We start from the raw sequence: 16,692 nt of genomic DNA, 5'->3' as shown, positions 1-16,692 counted from the left end.
GCTTTGTTGGATGGCTTACCACACTGACAGTAGTGGGAACGTGCTCTCCGTCCATGTGGATTTTTGATCTGGCGGAGGAATCTTTCCCATAGTGCGGTGCTCCGGCTGGGGGTGTGGGCTCTGGAGTGATGCCAGGGATGAGGGGTTTGGGGCAGGGTGTTGAGGGGGGTGCGGGCTCCAGGAGGGAGTTTGGATGCAGGAGGGGACTCCGGGCTGGGGCAGAGGGTTGGAGTGCAGGAGGAGGTTTGGGATGTGGGATTGCGGCGACGCTTACCACTGCTCCTGGGAAGCGGCCGCCAGGTCCCTGCACCCCTAGGCGGCTCCATTAAGATGTGCCACCTAAACCAGGCTTGGGGCGTGCACCCTAAAGAGGGATGTATGTACCAACCTGGCCCTTCCTGCTAAACTGAGAGTTCAGACCCTCCTGAGCGTCAGATAGAGGGTGCAATGCTCTTGGGTGAAAGTACCACCAGCTTTTTTATTTGATTTCAGTTTGCACAAGCTGACCCCTGGCTTCCTGCACTAAACGAGGCGCAAACTCACTTTAAACAGGAAATCCTTCCCCTCTTATCAACTCGCTTATCTCCCATGCAAACATAACCATTTGCACTTTGGTCCAGTTTGGCTGTAACTAGCAAAGCTCAGAAAGAGTTGATCAGGTGTTCCACGCTCACAGCAGATGGCAGCTAGCCTAGCAGAGGATACTGCTGATCTGTGTATTGACCACCTGGCTGAGCTGAGGAACTTGTGTGGGGCCCTGGTGACTGAAATGTAAGTCACTGAGGGCCGGACGGTGTTCGGAGATACTCAGCCAGACCCAACAGGTAGCACTGGGGTTGCACAGGGGCCCTTGGGTTTTGGCACAGGTGCAACCGATCAGCGCATGCTGTAATCTTTGATCCACACACGCAACTCCGTTAAGGTTCAGGTGCTCAGCTGAGCCCTGAGCTCCTCCACCCTCTCTGGAATGGGAGTTTTCTTCCCAAAATGCACGTTGGAGAATGGGGAAATGCAGAGTATTGCGTGCACCGCTGCCTCCCACCCTTAACTCTGCCCCCTCTCGGCTGCCAAGAGTTACCGGCATCATCACAGCACCTTACCCAGCCCTTACTATTATTCTTAATATCAGATACTAGATTTCAAAGGAGGCATTCGGCTAGGAGAAGTTTCAGGTGAATCCTGCCTATTCGTTTTTTGCCATCTCTGCAAAAAAAAAAAATAAAAAATTAAAGACAGTTGAAAGAGTTAAACAGAGTGGTGGCTCCTATCTCAGGAATTCCTTAACCAAATAAACTCAAATTTACTCCACCTGCTCTGCCTTGGGCCTGGAACTGGGCCACCAGTTTTCAACCTGCTCTGATTGTGTATGTGGATTTTAGAGGTTGGAAAATTTAGTTGTAAACAGGCTGTTGCAACTTTAACGATTGCGCAGCCAGAAGCTGGCCCAGAATCAAGCAGCTGAGTCTCTAGAATACGTGTTAAATAATAGTGCAGTGCTAGTTTTATTATTCATGGAGCACTGGAGAGGTGCGTGGCCCTTTATTTGCCCATACAACACAAAAGTCCTTGTCCTGTGGACTTGGGAAGCCGTCGGGACAGAAATGCTGCTGACCCTCACGCGCTCTGTGATTCCCCTTGCAGTGACTGGCCATGTACAGCGCTCCTGAAAGAGTTGGAAAACAGCTGGTGGCTCCCTCCGGTGAGATCTGAGTTCTCAGAGGCTGCCGGTCTCCGTGGTTTGGGTGGAGAATGGATAAACCTCTCGCACCATGTTGGTGACAAAGCAGGGCATTTCCTTGTCCCCCTTGTATTGCCCTTTGGCTTCGCAATGAAACGCGACTTTCCAGCTGATGCGGGTCATTAGCCGTGCAAGTTCAAGATGCCTCTCATCTCCTTCCAGAAACTCCAGCAAGGTTTGGAGAAACATAGAGCCCAGTGGATTTAGGAAAGCGCTATAGCCTGAAAATACCAAAGAAAGGATGTTGTCGTCTCTTGTGGGTGTAAATTCCCAGAGGGCTGCTTCATTCACTGTGCTGGTGGCAGGGAGGAGACTGGTTGACCCACTGTTTCCATGGCCCCCTCTACACTACAGAATGGAATCAGGACCCCATCATGCCAGGTTCTGTACAAACACAGAACTGGTAGCAGAAACGACTGCCCCTGTTTGCCAGCCACGGTGCGTTGCCCTGGTGCTAGAAGAGAAGCTATCCTGGGGCCTCAGCTCAGGTCTTTCCAGCACCGTGTTGTGGAAACCTGCAGGTTTCAGTTTAAATTAACCTGCATCAAAAAATGTCTCCCTCCTTCCCCTCCAGAGGCCTGCTGAGAGGTGCAGGGCCGGCATGGGAACAGGGGCAAGCGACTGATTGGGATGAGGGGTGCACTATGCCCGTCTGGCGGAGGAAAGCCTTGGGTTGAGGGAGTGGGAGCCAGGGGTGTGAAGGGAAGGAACAGTCACTCCCTCCTTTTTTCTGTGTCCTCTGCCTCTGTCCCACCCCCCCAAATGCAAGACAAGAGCAAGTTCGTTCCCTTCTCGGCCGGCAGGGGGCAGGGCTGGGCCCTGGGGCAGGGGAAGCAGCCTGGAAAATGTCTGCAGCTAGTGTCATGACTCCCCCATCAAACCCCATATCAGGGCCCCCCTCGTTGCACAATCCCCCCCCCCAATGGCCCAGCATTGTACAGTGAGCAGATATCCGTCGATACACCCCTGGGATGATGCGGGGGCACTCTGTGGGCCACGGGCTGTGCAAGTCTAGCGGAGATCACCCTGAGCCCATATCCCTGCGGATCCTGGGCTGAGACTTGACTGTTTCCCTATGAGCCTGTGGCTCGCCTTTTCAGCGGGATTCTCCCCACCTCCTCCACGTTTAACTGAGGAAAGAAGTTCCACGTTTCTTTCCCAAAATAGTGTGAAAGGGGGCAGCTGTTGACTCCGGCACCAGAGCTACAGAGTTGAATTGGTGGCTGTTGCTGGAGACGAGATGGCTCCCTGTGCGGCAGCAGGCCTCCGCGGCCGTTGTCTGAAGGGGATGGCTGGCACAGCACGACAGGCCAGAAGGGCATTAGACCTGAAGGAGCAGAATCACCCCTGGGGTACCAGCTTCTTCCGGCCTCGGGTCCCGGGGCCATCTCTGCTCTCACTCACCTGGGCTGCAGGCGAACATCACGGCGGTGCTGTCTGGGATGGAGAGGTAGTGCGAGAAGCTGTCTGCTGGGGGCCGGGCGCTGTCCGTCTCCACCCACACACCCGGATCCATCTCATTCCCACGGCAGGCCTGGAAACACAAGCCCCGCAATCAGCCAGCAAAGGGCAGTGCTGGGTGCTGTTCGTTCCACTGATACCCCCTCTGGTCTCCTCTGGGGCAGGCCTGAGCCCCCTTTCATCTCCCCCCTCCCCATAGGCCTGGAGCCCCTTTCATCTCCCCCTCCCGCCAGGCCTGGAGCCCCCCTTCATCTCCGCTTCCAGTCCCCACAGGCCTGGAGCCCCCTTTCATCTTCCCCTCCCCACAGGCCTGGAATCCCCTTTCATCTCTGCTCCCCCTCCCAACAAGCCTGGCTGGAACCCCCAGCTATCTTCCCCTCCCCACAGGCCTGGAGCCAACCCTTCATCTTCCTCTCCACACAGGCCTGGAGCCCCAGCCATCTCCCGCTCCCCACAGGTCTAGAGGCCCCATCTGTCTCTCCCTTCCCCTCCATGGCTGGCATAGAACCCCACACACTAACCCTTCCTGGCGGCAGTTTGGGGGGTCTGAAAAGATCAGCACTCTGGGCAGGGGATAACAAAGGAGACAGCTTGGAAAATGCCACTGCTCCGCCTTCCTTGGAGCAGACCCCTGCCGTGCAGCTGGCCAGGCTCAGTCTGACACCGGGGTAGCCGGTGCTGAACATTTATTACTTGTCTAGATTGCAAGCCCCTTGGGGCAGTGACCAGGTCTCTCCAGGCTCTGTTCTGCACACGCTCAAAAATAGACACCACTGGCCGGATCCTTTCCCTACTTCTGGCCACTCTGTGCCACAAAGTAGCCAGAATCTGCCCTTGATCTGGCAGGTTCATAGTGAGTGAGGTTCATTCACACCCCATGCCTATTTGGTGGCCGGTTACAGGGGTACTAGCCCTTTAAGGAGGTTGTGGCTCAGCTGAGCCTGTGGCAGGCTTCACCCACCTCCCCAGGTGAAAGGAATGAGCCCCAGGGGCAGATAATGGGAGCATGTGACTCAGACCCAGAGGCTAAGTGTAGGGGGATGCTTCAGAGAGCAGGAAGGCTGTGTGAGGTTCTTACAGGGGCTCTGGAAGGGTCTGTCTGCCAGTGAAAAGTAAAGAGCTGGCTGAAGTCCCCTGCAGTATATGTGTGGGGGAATGGATTGGGGAATGGAGCCTGGGAGGGTAACTGCAAAGCTCCAGGCATGGTGGTCTCCTTTCCCTGTGGAAGAAGGGAAACTGAGGCAGTAGTGGAGTCTGATGCTACATGAGGAGAGCCCTGGGTACATGACCCCTATGTGACATGTGCGGTGTCTGGGAATGGGTGACGGGGATGGATCACTTGCTGTTCTGTTCATTCCCTTTGGGGAACCTCCCATTGGTCACTGTCTGAAGATAGACCACTGGGCTAGATGGACCTTTGATCTGACCCACTGTGGCCGTTCTTATTTCTCAATTTGTTATGCAGTGGGATGTGTGTCAACATGAGTCCTAATTACCAGCAAGGATGCCAGTCCCAGGTAGGGGGCATCCTAGGGCTGGAAGGAGGCCTGTGGGCAGGGGCTTTATGCGGGGGGTGGGGTTGCATTGCAGCTGTTTTTCTGGTACCTGCCTATCGATAAACAGGACTTTGGCTGCTAGCACTAAAGGCTTACACGTGGCTGGCAGAATCTGTGCACTGCATGCATAGCCTGAAATTGCCAACCCACCCCTCTTAGTAGGCACCAAACTCTCTCTGGAGCAGCCTCTATTGTTATTACGCATAAAAGAAGTGGTTATGATACTGTGGTGGTGCCCAGCGGTTCTGAGCAGGTGTTTATTGCGCTAGTTGCTGTACAAACAAATACATCATTAACCAGCTGACTTCCAGTAAACCCCAGTGCAAGAAGCTGGCTCAATGCAAGCATGAGCAGGCAAGTGATGTGGGTGTGTTAATGACCTTTCAGTTCTGAGCGGGGGACTTAATGGTCTGGCTCGTAGTGAGGGCATTTCTTGTACAACAGAGGATGTATTCAGTTAATCCTCTCAATGGCGTGGGCAGGGAGCGGGCACCTCCCAGGACTGTTCTGCAGCGGAGTCGCTGCAGACAGTCCAGCTCTGACGCGGCTTGCGCTGTTCATTGCGGGGTGAACACATTAGTAACCTGCGTTGCCCGGCTTGTTTCGGGGGGTTGCTGTCAGGCAGGCCTATCGTTTGACCCATGAGGTTGCGTGTGCTGCATCATTTAAAAATGCATGGGAGGGATCCCTCGGCAGGGGGGTAGCTCAGTGATTTGAGCAATGGCCTGCTAAACCCAGGGTTGTGAGTTCAATCTTTGAGGGGGCCATTTAGAGATCTGGGGCAAAAATTGTGGATTGGTCCTGCTTTGAGCAGGGGGTTGGACTAGATGACCTCCTGAGGTCCCTTCCAACCCTGATATTCTATGATCCTATGAACCGGAGGGCTAGGGAAGTAGCAGATAACACAGGCTACAGCCAGGTGCTATGCAAGCGTCTCCGTTTGTGCTGAATGGTGGACGAACGGCTCCCCCTGCTACTGCATCTCCATCATGCCTTGCAGTCCCCAGCGCTCCCTCAGCTCGGACCGCCAGTGGCCCTTGCTCCTCCAGGCCTGGGTGTCTCTCCAGCTGAGATGGCCAGTCACGCAGAACAGTGCAGTGACTCGGGGCCATGGCTGTTGGCCACTATGACGATTCTCTCTTGTGTCCTGGGGTGGGATCTGAACCCGGGATGGGGTTCCTTGGCCCACTCTGCCCCCTCTCAGCAGTTAGTTCCTGATGCCCCACAAGCCCTCTTATTACGGGAACCCCCTGGGAGGTGATTATTTCTCCCCGTGTTTTGGGGAGAGAAAACATCGTATACTAAAATGCTGTACCTGTAGTACTCTGAGCTCGTTGGCCTGTGCTAGCTAAGCGAGGTTCCCTCAGGCTAATCTGAGGATGGGAGACCTTCCCCCCCCCTTCCAAAAAGCCACCCCCAGAGTCCTGTTAGGAGTGGCATTGGTGATGCCCTAAAGTGGAGCTCTTCTCAGATATTACTGAACTGATGCGACTGACTGGCGCTACCGGGGGCTGGAGCTGTCTCAGAGCATGGCTTTCTGTCTCGAACCACTGAGTTCATGAAAGATCCCATGACATGTTTTCGAAGAATTGGCACATTAGCCCTTAGGCCCTGGACCAACTGGTTAATTACTTTCAGCCTCTGTAAACTTCCCCTTTGGTTTAGCAGCTAAACAGAAATCATGGCCTCTTTCCAAGTGGAAAAACCCAACAATCTCCCTGAATAATGTAATGTTCTGCAGGAGACTCTTCCAACCATCGCCAAGTCCCCAACTCCTAGGCAAACAGACTGCAGACCATGGAGTCTATGCAGAGCAGGGAGACCGCCTGCTAGCACTAAGGGACTAATGGACCAAGCCTGTGGGTGAGATTTTCTAAGCCACCTAAGTCCCATTTTCAAAACTGATGTTGTCACAGGTTGCCATGGGATGGTCATTTCTGAAAATGGGACTTGCACAGAAGAGCCTCTTAGACACTATTGAAAAATTTGCCTGACCCTCTGCTTGTACTGCTACATCCCACTGCTGCTTTCAGCACAGTAACCGCTGTGATTCCACTGGAGAAGATGCCACAGCTCTACGCTCCAATTGTTCCTCTCCAACAGGACCCAAAGAGGGTGAGGGGTTGGGGGGAGCCCATCCCACCAGGAGTCAACCTGTCTTTACCGTTCATCAATATCTACCGGAGCCCAGGTGGAGACACTTTCTGCTAACGGTATGCCAATGACACCTGGCTGCTTATCTCCTTGTTCACAGATGCTCCAGGAAGCTAGAATGCCTGTAGATCAGCACCAGCATGAAGAATTCCTGGCTCCAGGTGAACTCGGGTAAGATGGAGAAGATGCTGTCAGAAGGGTAGGGAAGGCTTTAGGGAATTAGCTAAGACTCTGTCCTACATTTCCACTAAAGCCATGTGAGCTGTGGCTCACGAAAGCTCATGCTCAAATAAATTGGTTAGTCTCTAAGGTGCCACAAGTACTCCTTTTCTTTTTAAGTCTAGTTAGTAAGGTAGCATCACTGGAAAAGATACCACCTTCATTCTCTAGGTTACTAGGACACCCCACCCCTTCCACCATGATGAGGCAGTGGCCATGATAACCCACATGTTTGTTGCCTCCAGACTGGATTGTGTAACTTGCTGTGGGGTGTAGGAAGAGAAACCAGTGACATGGGTATATTCTTAATGCATGATTTTTGGTCATGCTACAGCCACCAGTCCTTGAACAGCAGTGGTTCCAAACAGCATGTAGAATGGGATCTCAGCCCAAACACCCAATACCAATTTCCCAGGGAGCTGAGGCCCGTATGAGGCAAAGACTGTGTAAGCCTTTAGCCATTAGGCAGAGAACTGAGACTTGTGATGCTATCACATATGCCACAAAATATCTGTGAGCTGTAGAGCACTTTGGGTCATCCTGGAGCTGGTGGTAAACTGGCAAGATTGAGGCAAAGTGATCCGTTAGCCTTGGTCTCAAATGTTCAGTCCCCAGATTCACTCCAGAGTTACAGGAACTCCTCGGTGCAATGTAAGCCCCTCTCTTTGTTAGTGAGACCTTGATGAATGACTCTGTCATTCATGGGGTGTAACCATTCGCTGAATTGTTGGGATGAATCATGTGGTGGTCTGTCGCTATTTGTATTGGGTGGCTGTTCCCATGGCATGGACGAATGACACATGTTAACACAAGAAAATAATGAAGAACGGGCAATGCACTGCACGCTTTCGGGAGCTGATTTCCAGCAGCGTCCTGCGTAATATCTGTGAACCTTGCAATGCCATAAACACTTGCACAGATGGCTGCTTATTGGAATACGTGTGGCTGTCTAATGATCCGACCCTCCCTATCAGAGCTGAACTTGATACTTTTGGTTGTGTAAATGTTTGTCAATTGGGCACATTGCTCTCCCACCAGTTCCAATCTGCCTCTCTAGCACAGCTGTAAAAGAACACAGTTGCACCTCGAGCCGATGTACCTGAGCACGTAACCCTGATCGGACTGATCGGATCGTACCAAATGGATTACCGTGCCAATGACAATGACTTAGTATAAGGCTAGGCAAGCTTAACAGAAATCCATCAAAATCCACCATCTGAGGACCTGCTATGTCTGGAGGAATCAGCTTTGCTAATTATTCATTGTTGTGAGTAAAAAGTGCCCAGTAAGTGGGTTTTATTTCTCCAAAGCTTCCCAGGCTTCCCCCCTGCCCCATACATTCCATGCCCCCCAGTATGAGAACCTCTGGTCTGGAGTAGGTTGGGAGCTTCAGTTCTCCCTGTCTGTAACAGGACAAGGGGACATCCAAATGAACTCAAAAGGTGAGAAATTCAAACCTGAGAAAAGGAAACAGTACTTTAAACAGCATGTGATTAGCCCGTGGAACTCACATGATGTCACTGAGGCCAAGAACTTGGTGAGATTCAGAAAAGGACTGGACATTCATATGGCTAACAAGAATATCCAGAGTTGTTCTAAGTAATGACATAAGTTCTGGAAGGGATATTAAACCTCAGGCTTAAGGGCTTAAACCAGTGGAGCCCTAATGTGGAGGTCCCACATCTGCTGTTGTGGGGCTCTTACACCTCCCTCTGAAGCATTGGTGCTGGTCGCTGACAGAATACTGGGCTAGATGAACCTCGGGTCTGATCCTGTTTGGTGGTTCCCAGGTTACCTGTATGAAGAAGACCTTGGGCTTTCCAGCTAGCACTGGGCACCTTTGTGGTGATAACATCTGGAAAATCCTTGTCAGCTTGACCAGCTCTCCCCTGCAGTCGTATATGGCCCCCTCCTCGCCGTGGCTGGACAGAATGCTGACAAAGCAATCACCATGTTCCTCCCGGCTCTCTGTAAAGACATATTAGCGCAGCAGCTCCTTAGAGTAGCCTGATGTCTGGCTGGTACCCACTAGGAGAAAGGATGGGCCTGTTGCCTGGGACATAGGGGAGGAATAGCTCAGTGGTTTGAGCATTGGCCTGCTAAACCCAGGGTTGTGAGTTCAATCCTTGAGGGGGCCATTTAGGGATCAGGGAAAAAATCGGGGATTGGTCCTGCTTTGAGCAGGGGGTTGGACTAGATGACCTCCTGAGGTCCCTTCCAACCTTAATATTCTATGATAGGGGAGCTGGGGTCAATTCTCTGCCTCAGACTCACTGGGTGACCCTGGACCTCAGTTTCCCTAAGTATTTTGCCCAGAGAGATCTGTAAAAATGGGAAGAATGCCCCCCTGCCTCATGGGGGTGTTGTGGGAATAAATACACTTGCTGGGGTCCTCTTTAGGGTATGTGTATGCCCCACCTCTTCCATGAGCACCTCAGTCCTCTACAGCAGTGGACCCCATCACTCAGACCTCTGATGGTAAAGGGCTCTTTAACCTAGCATACAAAGGCCAGGCAAGATCCAGTCGTTGGTCCCTGAAGTTGGATAAACTCAGAGAGGAGATAAGTCATCCCAGTGGCCCAGCACCCTCACTGTTAACGTGTTATCTAGGGACGTGGTGGGTTCTCCATCACGTGGAGTTTCTCAATTAAGACTGGGCATCTTTTTCTAAAAGATCTGCCCCAGCGCCACCTCGAGTGATGGGGCCTGACGCAGGAATCCCAGGGGGAGACTCTGGGGCTGGCAGGAGGTTCAGGTACCTTTTCAGCCTGGAGGAAGGGTGTGCCCAAGGCAGGAACAGGCAGTAGCTGTAATGCACTGAGCTCAGGTTCTCCCCAGATGGCATATAATGATCCCTTAGGGACCAGAGCAGCTGGCACAAGCTAGAGCAGCCTCAAGACTGCTCTAAGCTGGGCTGGGGCAGAGAATCAGGGAGCTGTACCCTGTTGGTTCTTAGTATATCTGGTTCTTCCTCTTTCTTGGGCTGTATGAGGAGGGGAGCCGTCCTCAGCAAGGAGCTCCCTTTGGTGCAGACAGAACCAGCCGTGCTCCTTTCTGCTATCCCTGGGATTGTGCAGCCTGGCAGGGAAGCGGGCATTGCAACAGCCAGAACGAGTCTGTTTCCTCCTGTGATGCAGCAGGTTGCCAGCTGGGCAGGGACAGCTGTTCCCTGCGGCCCCACCAGGAGGTAATTGAGGCGACAGAGCCTCCTACCTGTGGCAATGGTGCTGACTCAAATCCTCCTGTGTGGACTCGCTAAGAGCTCATTTTCCACCCAAACTCAACATTTGCCCCTTAGGCCGGTCACCCCCGAGGGACGCAGTTTACAACCTCACATGCTACAGGCTGGTCGCCCCATGGGTAGGTGATCCTCATGGCCCTTTCTGGCCATGAGGTTTAGGATTCCCCCCTCTCATTCTTTGGTTGCTCTCCCATTCCCCGAGACGTCCATCTCAGTCACATCTCTCCTGAGAGCAGGACCAAGCAAGGGAGGGGATTATAAATATACCCTCCCTAGGGGACTGGGGGTTGTGAGTGGCATGTGCTGCCTGGGATATGCCAGCCCAAGGGGTGTGTGTCTGTGTGTGTGGAGGAATAGACAATCACAACTGTACACAATTGATGTTCCAAACTGCAACAAATATAATGCAAGCCCCACCCATCCATCCATTGGTCCCAACACGCAGCTTCGCACACTGCCAGGAGCAAAGCAGGGGACGCGTACCTTGCTGGTAGATCTCCTCTATTTCCTTGGCTGTCTGGTCATAGTGCAACTTCACTGCATAGTTGAGTTTGGATAGTGCTTTAAACAGCTTGTCTGCTTCTCTCTTGGCCCCTTTCCTGGGTGATAGCGACACAGCCCTGCTGTGGAACTCATAATTGACAATGATGACAGCCCTGTTCTTTCTCTGCTGCACGGACATGCTATGAAATCCCTTTGGCAGCGCTCAGGTGAGGCTGGCTGGCGGCACCTAATGCTTCAGCAGGAGTGATCTCGGTTTCCTCTACCTGCGATATCTGTCTTCTCGCTCAGCGAGGGTGGAGTATTCCTAGAACAGCATATCCTGCTTCACGGGGTGACTCAGTGCTAACACAGCTGTCCTACCCGGCCCGCTCCCATCCCTGCAGAGCTCACGTAATGTGCAAAGCAAGGCCAGACTAAGGCGTAGATGGGGCTGTAGACCTAGCTCCAACTCCTGGAGTCAGGGGATGACATCAGTCTTATTAGCTTTTTACTTAAATAAAAGGTAAGTTCCTAGCCCTTGGCGCAGTCAGGCTTTTCCTCTGCAATGTGTAGCAAGTGTATCTAAAGCAGGGAAAGTCTGCCTGAGTCTGCAGCCAGCCTCAGGCAAGCGCAGTGTGGCTGAAACACCTCATGTTCTTAATGGGGTGTTGGCACCAAGCCTCGATACTAGGGCAGGGGGTGGCCCTTGGGTCAGAGAGGTGCCTTTTGCTCGTCCTATGGAAAGCTGTCTAAATTTGGCCAAGCTCTAATCCTCTTGTCAAGGACTCGAACCCCAGATGGCACGGTTCGTTGTCTGACCAGAGAGAGACAGGCAACACCAGCAAGGTCTGAACACACAGCTCTTTATTGAAGAGTGCACGCAACAATAGAGAGCAGCCCATCTCCAAAGAGAACCAGCAGCCTCTAAGTAAAACTAATAGGTTTTTATAAACGGTTCCGTCGCGTCACAAATTTATTCATAAAGCAGCCCACCCCTCCCCTATATTAGTTAAAATCTTCTTTCTCTATATGCATGCACATCTACCCCCCTTATTGTAGATAACTTTTAGCAAATCACAGTGCTTCACTAACTTTCTTATCGGTATGGGTGTCAACCAGGAGATGAGGAGTTAAAACAGACATAACACAAAAGTAGGGAGTGGAAAGCAGCGCCTCTGTATCTCAAGGACTGTTCCCAGCACATCTGGTACAGGAATGCAGGCCTCCCCTTTTTTCTCACTCTCTGTAACTTAAACAAATATTCCTTCATTCTACTTTCAGAGACTTTCCCAGCAGCCTCTCTTAGCCTGACTTTGGTTCGGTTGGCATAACTGCCTCCTGTTTTAGCTTTTCTCACCTAACAGTCCCTCCTTTGCCCCAAGAGTGCCATAGGGGAACTCTTGGGACATACTGGTCTCTGTGTGGAGTGACTTAAAAATATTCACTGGTTGGTAGGGCACAGCTTGGTACCCATCTAACAGCCACATCTTAACATAACATACAAAACTATTAGGCCACAAACAATCACAACGGCACTCCGAAGCAAGTTATGTAACCAGCCACCTATATCTGGAACCCAGTTGAACAAATTGCTCCACCATGTGTTGACTCGCTCTTCTTCATGGTGTTTTGCAACTTGCATAAGGTGGTTTGCTCTTTCCCAGGTGGCGCTATAAACGTCCGGAACATATACACAGCCTTCTTGCCCAATTAACGTACATGTTTCTCCCTGAGAGGCCAGCAAAATATCTAATGCCAAGCGGTTTTGGAGAACCATCTGCCTTAGTTTTTTTTTGTTTGGTTGCCAAATCTACTAAGGCATCGGCAGTGGTATTTGCCATCATCTCCAACACTCCCTGAAGTCTCGTGACTCCTTCCCCACTACGCCAGGGGCACCTCCACAGGCGAAGACAAATCCTGCACAAGCACCCGTCCAGTCATTTAGGGCACGCCAAGTAAGGGGGCGAGAGTCATTTACGTCTTCCTCAGCCCCCCTTACATTCCTAATTCTTCCTTTAGGGAGACATGTGCGATATACTACAGGTTGTTCTAACCAAGCCAAGTAGCAGGATCCACTCCAGGAAGGAGGGAGGGCTAGGTATGCTTTGTTACCACACACCCAGTATACTCCAAAAAGGGTAGGAGTGACTTTGGACCAGGTATTATTAGTAAGTTTGTACCATCCGGTCCAAGATGGGAGGAGGGAGAATTTAGGCATTGGCGTTAGAGGAACATAAACACATAGTATGAGTTGGCAGGTTATACCCCAGCGTGCAATTTATAGCGTAATGGTCAATCAGCTTATGATCTTTATACAAAAAACGTTTTTCCCCAGGCAGACTGCACTTGTTACCCGCGAATCTATACCACGCGGAGGTGCAAGAGGTTGCCCCATCCGGGGGAGAGAGATATTAGGACCTCTTTTACTCTCGAAATGAGTGCCGTTAAAGTAGACTGTGCACTCAGTATTACCCAAAGCTATTTTCCCTTCTCTTAAGAGGCACCATTGACCGACTCGTTTCCAAGCTATTAGATACCTGCTTTCAGAGACGCCGGTATCAGCCCAGGTAATATTTCAATTGCCTGTAGAATCCTTCCAGGACGGGGTCCAGGTCATATTTATTTGCACTAAGGGGAATAGGAACCATGGGAAGACCTTTTTGGCTATCTGCTGGTATTAATGAGCACACCCAGCATGAAGTGTTTTGTAGGGCGGGCATACAAGACTTCTTTTCATGGGCAAGACGTATAAATGTGTTAGAACTGTGTGAGTCTATAGTCTCAACTCCCCGTACCACCAGAAAAGAAAGATAACAAATACTTAAACACATTAAAAACACAAGAACCCAGCTTAGAGAACGGGGCCATCTTTCCCTGAGAGGACACCACCAACTCAAGGTTTTTTTAGCTGCAGCCGGAGCTTCAGGTCGCCCAAAGGGGTAGCAGTCCATTTGTCTTGAGCACAGATGTCGTCTGCTTCTGATTCACCCGGTTCACGGTGGGGTAAACGTGCATAGCTCCCTTGAAGTCCGACGCCGTCTGCTTCTGGGGAACCTTTCTCCAGGTCAGGTTCCCTAGCCGTGCTCCTCTTGACTCTGGTATGATGGATCCAGCTGGGTAGCTCCTTCACTCGGATAGCGGTAGGGGTCACCAGAAGGGTTTCAAAGGGTCCCAGCCACTGTGGTTGAAGCGGAGTCTTCTTATATGCTTTTACCCGCACAGGATCACCTGGTAAAAAAGAATGAACAGCTTCCCACAAAGGTAAGGACTGGGAGTGTGCAGAGTATTGTTGCAATGTCACTAGATGTCTCTGCAATTCTTTTGCATAAGTCTCTGTGGCTTTGGTCATATCAGTATCGTTGGGAACTGATATCAAAGGAGTGAAAGTTGGGGGTATATGTCCAGACAGGATTTTGTAAGGTGCCAGTTTAGTTCTGGCACTCGGAGTTGTTTGAATGGTATAGAAAGCTAGAGGAAGGACTTTAGTCCATCTCATATTGAGTTCCCGGCATAATTTTGTCAAAAGATTTTTTTAGAGTTCCGTTCATCCGCTTCACCTGGCCTGAACTCTGGGGATGCCAGGGAGCGTGAAAAGCCCATTTTGTTCCTACCGCATTGGTCAGTTCATTATAAATCTTTGCGGTAAAATGAGTACCTTGGTCTGAGTCAATTATTTCAGGGGGGCCAAATCTTGGTATAATTTCGTTAAGTAATACCTTACATACAGCAGTTGCAGTCGCTCGAGCGGTGGGATAAACTTCCACCCATCCAGTGAGCTGGTCTATTATGACTAATAAATGCCATTTTCTTTCAGGGGAGGTAAATCAGTAAAATCAATCTGTACATGCTGCATAGGCCTGTGAGCCCACCTGCGCCCCCCCAGGTGGTGCTTGCTTATTTACACCCCTTGGGTTACACTGCTGACACAGAGCACACTTTTCTACTGTCCTTCTGACTACTTCGTAAAGTCCTGGGGAAACAAACAGTCTTAACATAATTTGGGCCATTTTATTTGCTCCCAAGTGTGTATTTTTTGTGGATCTGTTCCATCACTGCACTCTGTTGGTTTTTAAGTAAAACAAAACAACCATCACACTCCCACATTCCCGTGGAATCAGACTTAGCTCCCCATTTCTCCCAGGTTATTTTTTCACTGTCTGGGGCTTGCTGTTGCCAGGTTAAAAGAGGTGAATTGAGTATTTTGTAAGGCAGCGGTTCTAGCAGCCTCATCGGCCAAGCGGTTTCCTACTGATACAGGATCAGTGTTTTACAGATCTCACAGCTGCTTGGGCACATTCAAGCCCCCCTCTTTCTTGGCTGTTAGCCAAATCCTAGCTGTGAGTAGTGTCCTTGGGCAGGCCAGCGTCTTATCTTTGGACCGAGCCTGCCAGCTACAGCGTTGAATTAGCTCGTCCTCTGTTCTTTTTTTTTTTTCTCCCCTTCTTGGCTTCTATGAACCTGCAAAGGAAACTTTCACTTTCCACTTACACACCTTTGTTCAGAAATGAACACATGTACATTGCCCCAGTATACAGCACTTTAGTCTTATTGTTCAATGTATGCCACATACACGCTTCTAGGAAAATGGCTTTATTACAGAGCTTTGGAGCAACAAGCCAGGACAAGCACACCCACTTTTGAGGAGTCCACTTGGTACAACCTCTGGTGTCCAATAGCTTTCCTCCCTCCCCAGCCCTCTGGCTAGAAATGTGAGGTAGCCAGAAGGATCCCATGTATAATATGGGGAGTGGGTTAACCTTTCATGTCCTTGCCTCCAAAGACCGTTGGTGTGTGAATTTTAACAATTTTTTCAATTAAAAGATCTGGCCAATGAAATTTAATACATTTGCTTAAGAAAGAAAAATAAACTTTGGTATATCACATTTTCCTGATATTATCCAAACCCTTTGTATTCCAAGTTGAATAAAACAAGTATCTGCATTTTAATTTAACCCTTCTATTTAGTTTTAAACTAAACTGTCCTATGAAAAATTAAACACAGCAATTCTGGCCACAAGACAAACACCACAAGACAGGACACATAGAACACAGAACAGAATTCCTATTGTGCCAGTAAATTCATGAGATGTTGAATTGCTTTTCAGCTGGCATCAGTTTTCTCTAATTTTCTGAAAGACAAAAAGAACATAGATCTACCCCTTCTGGGCAGTCAGTCATTATTTAAAATATTTCTTTTTTATACAAATACCCTTATTAATTGCAGGCAAAACAGAGGAATTACCCATATGTTCTTGTATTTGTTTCATAGGCAGCCCAGGTTTCAGTGGCTTTTACCTTATCAGTTAGGTAATTTACATTAAAACAAATGCTTTTCGGCTTGCTTTTGGATCCACAACTTAAAGATTTTTACTTTAAAAAGGGCATAATAAACTTTACCAGACTTTTGATTGCCTTTTACTTTTAACTCCTGTTTTCACAACACGCAACTCTAAAAAGGAAAACACCAAAACAGGAAAACAGAGTCCTCGACACTCTGAATGTAGACGTTTGCATGTGCTCAGAGCCTTAGAGGAGGCTCAACCTTGGAAGCTAAATTTCCCACAGAGAGAGAGACTCCTCCTGGAGGGAGAACCATCAGGGCTCCAGGGGCTGAGCCGGACTTTCCCCACCGTTGCTGCTCCTGGCTGCGGAGGCGTGAGAGCCAGGAGATTGTTCACATGCTGTCAATGCTCCTGCTGGTTGCTTCCTCCTTCTCTGCCCCTCTCCTCTCTGCTTTCAAGGGGGGGACAGGTGCAGAGGACAGGGTACGGAAGGGATAGTTGCAGTGGTGATGGAGGCAGGAGCGGTGGTGATAGGGACAGAAGGGGATGGGGTTGTAG

General features: G+C 50.4%; 1 protein-coding gene across 1 annotated transcript; it reads right to left on the bottom strand.

Annotated features, from left to right (window-relative positions):
• Positions 1-1,328: 1,328 nt before the first annotated feature.
• LOC125626458 (caspase-7-like) lies at positions 1,329-11,051 on the bottom strand. Its single transcript, XM_048829458.2, has 4 exons — positions 10,853-11,051; positions 8,924-9,096; positions 3,143-3,272; positions 1,329-1,959 (listed from the first exon to the last, which is right to left on the bottom strand). Exons 1-4 carry the CDS (start codon positions 11,049-11,051, stop codon positions 1,715-1,717), a joined length of 747 nt encoding a protein of 248 aa, XP_048685415.1. The 3' UTR covers positions 1,329-1,714.
• Between the last annotated feature and the right edge of the window lie 5,641 nt (positions 11,052-16,692).

Source organism: Caretta caretta, chromosome 26 (assembly GCF_965140235.1).
Source record: "Caretta caretta isolate rCarCar2 chromosome 26, rCarCar1.hap1, whole genome shotgun sequence".
Classification (NCBI taxonomy): domain Eukaryota; kingdom Metazoa; phylum Chordata; order Testudines; family Cheloniidae; genus Caretta; species Caretta caretta.
This window is presented reverse-complemented; position numbering and strand designations above follow the sequence as displayed.